Raw genomic sequence first — 9679 nt, 5'->3', positions numbered from 1 at the left:
TCTGTTGTACCTGTAATTCAAAGGGTCAGCCTTGTCACACTGTGTCACCCTGAATATCCCCGAGAACTACGTTAAGGGTACATGTGTCTGTGGAGTGCTCAGCCACTTGCACGTTAATTTCACGAGCAGGCTGTTCCGTTGATCAGATCAACTGGAACCCTCGACGTCGTAAGCGAGAGAGTGCCAACAAAATATATATATATATATATATATATTTACACAGTTGTGGTCAAAAGTTTGGAACATAGCTTTGAAAATTTTAATTTTTGAAATTAAATGCTCAAATATATACATTGTATATGTCTCGCCCATAGGAAAATATTACCTTGCTTGGAAACAGGTATGGGTTGGTGACAGGAAGAGCATCTAGCCATAGAGAATATGCTTTAAATCAACTCCGTCCAACCCATGCGAGCCTGGAAAAGTGGAGTTAAAATGATGATGATGATGTAATTGACATGCGTGCGTGCGCACCCATGTACACACACACGCATACACACAAACACACATGTATACGTTTTCGGCAGATATGAAGTAATTATTAACAGGTATACTGTGTCCTCATGCTATTTATTCAACTGCTACTGTAATGGCATCTGCTCTCTTGAACTAGCCATCTGCATACCACCTCTTGATGCATTCGGCCCCTGACTCATTCCTCAATCTCACCCTTTCTACTGTTTCTCAACTCATCTCCTCCTCTTGCGGGGTGTGATGAGAAGAGTACATTCTTTGTAAACACTGTTTTCAACCATTCTATTCCCGGGACTCTTTGCCATCTTCCAGAAATTCTCTTCTTTTGCCTTCCAGTTGCCTTAACTGACATTCTTTAGCTCTACAAACACTCAAACTGACCAGCGTTTCATTATTGTCACCAGTATTGAGCAACTATGGGCCGTGGTCCTTCATCTCTTTTCACTAATAATTAAAACAACAACACCAAAAAAAAGCTAATAAATAACTGTCAAAAGCACCATAAAATACCCATTTCAGCATTAAATATTATATTCTTTCTTTCGTTTAGCATCTCTTGGATCTTTACTGTTCTTTCCAAAGTTTATTTAATTATCTCGTTAAAATTGTATAAATTACTTTGGTATTGTTATCTTTGTTTTCTTTTTACATTTTCGAATATCTGTACAGTAACAGCAACAAAGAATACTAATACGACTGTATATAATATTGACTGACCTATGGATTGGTACATGAAGATGACTAGTATCATTGGTTTCTCTCTCTCTTCCTCTTGTATAATATATATATATATAAGATGTTGGGCACCCAATTGTGGGGATGTGTGTTCAAATTCTTGGATTGGTTGTCATGGTGCCCCAATCCATTTATCTGAAATTGAGTGCCAGTGGAAAATGGGAGTTGCACCTCTGATAGGGTAACATCTTGTTCAGCAAGGAGGTTTGTATTTTGGCCTATTGGTAAGAGTGTTGAGTTCGTAGTTGTTAGACCAAGAGTTCAAGTTTTTGCACCGGGCATCTCTTGAACCCCAATGCACTTAACTAAAAAGTGAGTATTAATGGTAGCTAGAGGTGGGGGTTAGCCTTGCAAGTAAGTCCCATCTTTGTGTTCTCAGTTGCGTAAACACCTTAAAAGTCTAGCTATGTCCTGACCTCATGGATCTCATGAGCCTACCTTCTCGTGGCAGATTTGTATTTAGTGTTAAGAAGGGCATCCAACTGTAGAAACCATGCCACAACAGACAGTTGGAGTCTGGATAGGTCCCAGCTGGTCAGCTCCATGTCAAACCGTCTAACCCATGCCAGCATGGAAAACAGATGTTAAATGCTGACGATAATGGTGGTGTTGAGTGTTGGATGTTATGGAAAGAGATAGAGTGGGGGTAGGGGCAGCCACTCCCGAAATAATATCAATGACGTTATTCTGTTGACCAAATTAGCAGAAGCCATTCTATTCTATCGGCATCCTTGTAAGCGTGGGTGGCAACGGTCATGAAATATCAAAAGTAAACATATATACATCATGATAAAACACCAAGAATAGAATTCAGTGAAGATGATTGATTGCTTTGTGTGATGCGGTGGGTTGGGGGTGGGGTTAGAATCTGTGCATTATTATTGTTGCCATGGTAACCGATACTTTTCTATTTTTGGATTAATAATTTTCATCAACTTATTGGTTAGCAATGTTTGACTCTCGAGGTATAAATATCATTTTGTCTCATTCTTCCTCTCGAATAAATTTGTATCTACAGGCTTTACTTTACCATTTTAGACTCTTTAACTGCAAAATTAACTTTCGTAGTTATTTCAGTAATGTCATTAGATATCTACTGAAAAATAGAATTGGTAAATTTATGCAAGTTGTATTGATGTATCTCAACAAAACTGGTTTCAAACATGGCATACCTCAACATAAGGTAGACTGATATATAAGATTGCTCTCCACAGTTACAAAATGGAAATAGAATTTTAAGAAAATATATCTGATTTCTGCAGTAGAAGGGTTAATATCAACTCGATTGAGACAATCTACATTTGAGCACTCACACTGAAATTAGAATCTTTATTCACATCTCATGAGATTGATGATAACATGAGAGTTCTGCTTAATTAATTAATTTTGTTTTTTTTTATGAGAATTAATTAGAGAACAGTTTAGTGGTCAGGCGATTTATCTCCCCTTACATTCTGAGTTTAAAACTTCTCAGGGCTGAGATGTCCATATTATATATGAAGCAGTTAAGTACAGGTGATGGTGGCAAGGAGGGGACAGTAATCTACTCCCTTGTCTGTGCACCCCCCAACCCCACCCAAAAAGGTGTAGCCTTATGCCTATATTAGACATCAATATTGTTACTTAATCGCTCACATCATAATAGTTTTAATATGATGTTGCTTATTTTCAAAGTTTTAAGATATAATATTGCAGCTGGTCTTTTCATTAATGTTTATCACCATGTATGTATGTGTATATGTGTTTATTTACACACACACACACACACACACACACACACACACGTATGTATGTGTGTGTATTTATATATATATATATATATATATATATATATATATGATGATGCATATATACATACACACATATATGTTCAATTTAGAATTTCATTTCTTGAAATCTAACATTGTTATTATTATTATTATTATTATTATCAAATTTATTGTTATCATTATTATTATTATTATCATCAAATTTGTTGTTGTTGTTGTTTGACAGTTTCTGGTACACCTCTGTGTTTCTGATGTGTGTACAGCATTGTGTTCTTGTTTTAGTGGAGATTGGAGGAGTATAGACTCCTGCTGTTTGTGTGCTTCATCTGTTATTATTATCATCATCATTATTATTATCATTATTATTATTATTATTATTATTATATAATAAAAATATAACTGTTCTGTTTTCCGTTCTTGTTTTCTATCTTCCAGATCAAACGATCAGTAAGATTTTTCCTTTTTTGTCTTCTTCCCCACCATCAGATTTTTTTTCCTTTCCTTACATTTAGATTCTGCTTTGTTTGAATTGATTGTTTTGGATCAAGATTTCCTTTGTAGTGTAGTTTCTAAATTGTTTTTTTTTTTTTAATCAAAAACTTTAATACAATTTCATTATTATTATTATTATTATTATTATTATTATTATTATTATTATTATTATTATTATTATTATTATTCATTTCTGCTTTTGTGCTGATTTGAAAAAAAAAACAAAAAAAAAAACATCTTTGCATGCTGCAAAAGGCACAGGTTTTTCTTGAATTTGCCTATCAGATTTCATGATATTGCTAGCTTTTTATAAATTGTGATATATGGCATATCGCAAATTACTTTTGGGTATATAAACTCTTTGGGAAGACAAAGACAACTATGTCCATTGTCCATTCTCTGCTTAGATATAACAGAATACACACACGCACATACATATATATATATATATATGTATATATATATATGTATATACATGTGTATATATGTATGTATGTCTGTGTGTGTGTATATATATATATATATATATATACACATACATATATATATATAGCTAGATTCAATTCATGTACGCCTTATCCAATAAAATATATTATATTTTATTGTATACCAGTTTTTAAAAAAAATATTTTATATCTTTCACTGATTGTGATAATGACGATGTTTCTGGAGAGGGGGGAAAAAATGTAATTTATAGAATTATTGGAGAAGCTAGAACTAACTTTGAGAAATTTCTTTCTTTTACAAAGAAATAACGAATAAAAGTTGTCTCATGTTTTTACCTCAAAACAAAATATAAACGCTCTTTCATATTACCACAACCTTGTTGCCTGATGCACAGTTTTATTGACTAATAATTTCTTTTTCAATAATAATAATACTGGTACTATTCCCTCTGTTTTTTTCTTTCTTAACTTTCTTTCAATAATAAATGCCTGTGTAGTTTTCTATTTATGCTTGTCGTGAGTGTTTTGGATTTTTCACTTAACCTTAGTTTCATTCTTGCTTTATCAAATGCATTCTGAAGATTTCAGAAACTTCCTTGTATTTCTTCTTTATATTTCCATTCATAACATCTTTAGAACTGTTTCTTCTTTTCCTACTCCCTTTTAGAATTTGCTATTTACGTTAGATTTTAGCTTTCTGAATAACTTACACAAAGGTAGTTCCTGCTTAAAGACCAACTAACTCTGATAGTTCCACAAAACTTTAATTTCATCTAAAATGTTTGTGCATATACATTGCTGTGTGGCTTTAATGAGTGCACTGTTGAACTAAAGATTTTAGACTATCTTATCAAACTAACTACCCATCGTCAAACTATCTGTCTATTCTCTAAATACATGTTTATTCTTAAAATGTTTGTCCATTGTCAAAATATTCTGCATGCTATCAAATTATCTGTCCCTTGTTCAATTCTTCAGTGTCTGGCTATTTATTATTAAATTATTTGTCATGTCAAATTATATGGCCAGTGTCACTTGTCTGTTACTAAATTTTCTGTTGTCAGACTACCTATCTGTTGTCAAAAATACTTATTTTTTGTCAATTTGTCTGTCTCTAGTCAAATTATATATCCATTGTCAATTTATGTCTGTTGTCAAATCATCTGTCCATTGCCATAGTGTCCGTCTCTCGTCAGATTATATGCCCATTGTTAAACTGTCGTTAAACTAACTGTCCACTGTCAAGCTGTTTGTTGCCAAACTATCTCTCTGTTACCAGTCTATTTGTTCTTTGTCAAATCACCTGTTCATTCTCATACTATTCATCCATTGTCAAGCTACCTGTCCCCTATCCGACAAACTGTTGTCAAACTATCAGCTACTCATCAGGCTAGTTATGCATCATCAAATGTGTTACATTATGAAACCATCTACTTTTGCACAACACCAAATAAATCAGAAATAAATCACTGAGAGAAAATAATGCTAAAAGCAATACACCTCCTGATGTCTTTATAGAATATAATAATCTTAGAATTTCTGTTTTGAGTAGTAAAGAATTATTAGCTTACTGTAATATATTATTATACAAAACATAACATTTATATTTGATTCTATTAATAATAAAATTTGAAACTAAATTAGTTCTTTAAAAACTATATTCAGCTAAAAATGGTTGTAGTGTTTTGGTAAAATAATTATTAAATATATCTCTTTTTCATTTTCATTTTTGATTTCTTTTTACCTTCAGATCATAAATTTGATTTCATTAAATTTACTAAATTAATTTCCTTTGCAAACATTTTAATTATTAAATACAATATTGAGATAATTACACAATGTTAAATATGATCCATCTAGTAAAGATTATCAGATCTAACCCTTTAGCAATCAAATTACTCTATCAAATGCTATGTTTATCTAATCACATTGTTTTCAATTAATCATGCATTATCTTGTAGCTTTGAGATTTCGATGATGTCATTGTAGGTTATGAGTGAGAAGCTGTACCTGGTCTGCTTGAGCATAAGACAGGGAGAATATTTAAGCCAGATATGATTGGTTTAAATGCTAGAGAGTTAATTGCTTAGTTAATTAAGTATATGAAAGTATAACATTGCTAAAGTTTCCGTTGAGTAACAATTGGCCACATGCTTGTGTTGTTTTTGAGGTGTGTTGGTTTACAGCTGCAACCCATCATGAACCTAGCCACTTGGCTGGCTATAACTACTATGAAACTAAAAATGAACGTAAAATTTAAAGACATTAGTTATTATGAATTCATCTTCCAGTGCAAATACCTAATTAGGCAACAAGCAAGCAAAGAAATTTCTTCATTAAATGAAAGCATATCAGCCCGTTTGGTACCAACCTGCCTGAAATGAGTCCTTGATTCTGTTAGATAAACTCCCTGATTTAAAGCCATCTGAGTTAAAACTCTCTATTGAAATTTCATGGTAGTTTAAGTTTCAGTGCTAGTATAATAATGACAAAGCTGGTTTATTAAATTGTTCATTAATTTCAAAATTAATTGAAACAAAGACAGTGCATTTCAACAGAAATATGCTACAAAAGGGTTAATTAACTTGTTTTTGACGCCCACTTAATGAAACAATTCACCCAGTCCTTCCTCCCCACAACTGGCTGTCCCCTGGAATTCCCTCTTTGCTTCTATTTCTTGTTTGCAGGTGTTGGTCTCCAAATGTTCCAACTGGACATCACCCACATCAATTTGCCCCAGTATGGGGATAAAAACCTCCCTAGATCACAGGCACTGTCCCTCCTCTATTGTCTCAAAATAAGGAAAAGCAAAATAGGGATCAAAAGTCCTTTCTAAGCCATAGGCTCATGCAGAGAATTTCCAGGATTCTGTGGCATATTTATTCCCCTACTGGATGGGATACCAGTCTGTGTTGCAGGATTTACTCATTTTTACCTTCTGAGTGGACTGGAGCAATGTGAAATGAAGTGTTTTGCTCAAGAACACAACGCGCCGTCCGGTCCAGGAATCGAAACCACAATCTTACAATCATGAATGCCACATCCTAGCCACTTAGCCACATGTCTCCACATCTCTTTTATTTAACTTATAAAAAGAATAATGGAATTATCATATTACACAATGAACAATGAAAATCAAAATGATGACTTGCAGATTTAGGTTTGAACATGGGTACATTAATTGCTGTTTAGTTTGATCACCAGGGAACACCTTAAATGTTCATAACACAATCAATTTTGTTATGAATATATATTTATCTTAAAGGTGAAGCTTTTCTCCTGTGAATGAACACAAAAATGATTAACACATCCATGTTCAAATTTGCCAGAATGTTTAATAATAAATATACAAGTCATTGTTTGTTGTATAAAGAATTTTCTTTTTATAATTCCTCTTTTTTTTTTTTACATCATTCAATATTGCATTTTATGTTTTCTGATCAACTTTGTCGGTCTGTCTGTCTGTCTGTCTCTCTCTGTCTCTCTGTGTTTCTTTCAGCTTCAACTAGAATGGCAAATGATAGATCTGTACCTTTCTGCTGTTGCCTTGCTTCCATACCATTCTTGATCTGACTGAAACTGTTTCTTTGGTGCTCTTAGAGAATTTTCTGACCAAATTTCTTTTCTTCTTATCATGATCTTTCAGCAAAAAACCTCAAACTCTTACTTAGGACTCTGTCTCTCCCTCCCCTTTGTCCCCCTCCCCTCTCTCTACCTCTTTCCCTCCTTCCCTTTCTATCTCTCCCTCTCCCCCCTCTCTCTGTCTTCTCTCTCCCTCATTCTCATTGGTTTTCATGTAGCATCCTAACATGGCTCATGCAAACACTTCTCTTCTCCTACACTGTTGGCTACATTTTAGCTTGTTCTATTTCACTTTGATCTTCCAAATATTTCCTTGTGCTCGGTGCCTTTTCAGTTGGCCATGTATGTAAACTTACCAGTTATGTGATGTTATCTTTAATATTTCATCGGATATTCCTATTCCACTGACACCACCACTTCATTTACAATGCATGTTAATTAATTATATTTTTTATTATCGCTAATTATTATTTAATTTGGTGATGATTTTCTCATGTATTTCGCTTAGTTTTTTGTTTCTGGTACTTTGTGAATTGTAGCGATTAGTAATATCATTATGATTTGCATTCTTCTTCTTCTACTTCTTCTTTTTTTTATTATTATTATTATTATTATTATTATTATTATTATTATTATTATTATTATTATTATTATTATTATAGTATCTGTATACTTAATACTTTACATGCTTTAAACAATGTCTTTTCTTTCACCGTATACCTCTGAAATAATCTGGAATGCCACTGTGCTGAATTCTTCCAGTAATCCTACTTAAGCTATTGTGGTAGATAATGCTGTAGCATCTCTATAACAATAGTTTAAAACAAAAAAAAAAAATTTTTAATATCAAATAAAACCCCCCTAAAAAAAGACAAAACATAAAATAAAACATTTCTTTCAGCATTGGAAGTTGCTGGAGAATGCTTATACTTCCTCTCTGTCTCTGTAGAGATATTTACCATATTCGATGGCATAAATGATGCATGGACTTATTAGATACATTCAATTTCAATAGCACATAATCAGGAAGAAAATGCTTTTGGTGCTTCGAAGCACAAAACAACAGAAACTCACTGTAAGGTGAGCACATGGCAGGAGTGTTCTTCAGAGGAAGAACTCCCATCCGACAAGTGTTTCGGCCCTTATACCTGACACTCTATGGGAGCTGGGCCCACATAGGTCATGACTCCTAGGTGTTTTCCTGCTGCTTTCCAAAATCCTGTCTCCAGTGGGATTTGAACTTGGGTTGTTTTTGTTACGAACTTGTGTTCCCAGGTCTGTGTTTCGGCTCACTAGACCACTCGGACCTACAAAGGAACCCGTTCTCTTCTTCCTTCTATTTCCTGCAAATAACCAATGAAATCCATAACTAGGTCCATTGGTCACTTCTCTTTGCCCATATCCCCATTGAGCTCTTTTCAGCCACATCAGACAAGTGTTTGATTTAGCACATAACGCAGGTCCTTTTTCACATGTAGGAGGGACCCATGATGATTTTTATGAAGCATTTATGGGGTATCAAAAAGGGTGTGTTGTCTTATAAGCCATCAAATATGGTAAACTCTCATTCCATACTCTGTAAACTTGCGTGGAATGACCAACATTGCCAGACACCAGATCTAGAGCATGTTGGTAAGTTCTTTGCCATGTTCCTGTTTAAATCTGATTACCAGTGGAGTAAGTAAATATGATTTGCACTTTGAGTCTGAGAAAACTGTATCTGTTTCCTAATTAAGTTCTTACCTCAACATTTATCTTTCTCTAGTCGATGTAATTGACTAGCTCCCTTCCCCCAAAAATTGCTGGCCTTGTACCAAAATTTGAAACCATTATTATTATTATTATTATTATTATTAATAATATTATTATCTTCTTCCTTTTAAAAGGGTGCAAGAAATGGCTCAAGCTTTCCAACGGAAATCTGAATCTTCACTCCATGACTGTGATGTAAGTAGTTTGGACTGGAGAGCTGCACTCTTTGTCTGTCTACATCTCTCTCTCTCTCTCTCTCTGTATATATATATATATATATATATATATAGGAAAATGAAGAATAAGGCAGAATGCTAAACTGGAAGCATATTTTAATAAAGATTTCTAACCGGCTTTCATTGCGAAGCAAATTTTCAAGAAGGAGAATGAAAATGTTTTTTTACAAAGAAGTACAAAATGAAGAAAATA

General features: G+C 33.6%; 1 protein-coding gene across 12 annotated transcripts in view; it reads left to right on the top strand.

Annotated features, from left to right (window-relative positions):
* LOC106868187 (unconventional myosin-IXAa) overlaps positions 1 to 9679 on the top strand; it is a 213418-nt gene that overhangs the window by 123569 nt on the left and 80170 nt on the right. For all 12 annotated transcript variants that reach the window (XM_052972194.1, XM_052972200.1, XM_052972199.1 and 9 more), the window contains one exon: positions 9385 to 9445. In XM_052972194.1, coding sequence (XP_052828154.1) covers positions 9385 to 9445 — 61 coding nt within the window. The remainder of the gene's footprint in view (positions 1 to 9384; positions 9446 to 9679) is intronic.

The sequence above is a fragment of the Octopus bimaculoides genome, chromosome 12, assembly GCF_001194135.2.
Source record: "Octopus bimaculoides isolate UCB-OBI-ISO-001 chromosome 12, ASM119413v2, whole genome shotgun sequence".
Taxonomy (NCBI): domain Eukaryota; kingdom Metazoa; phylum Mollusca; class Cephalopoda; order Octopoda; family Octopodidae; genus Octopus; species Octopus bimaculoides.
The sequence above is the reverse complement of the archived record's forward strand: the minus strand, read 5'-3'. Positions and strand labels throughout refer to the sequence as shown.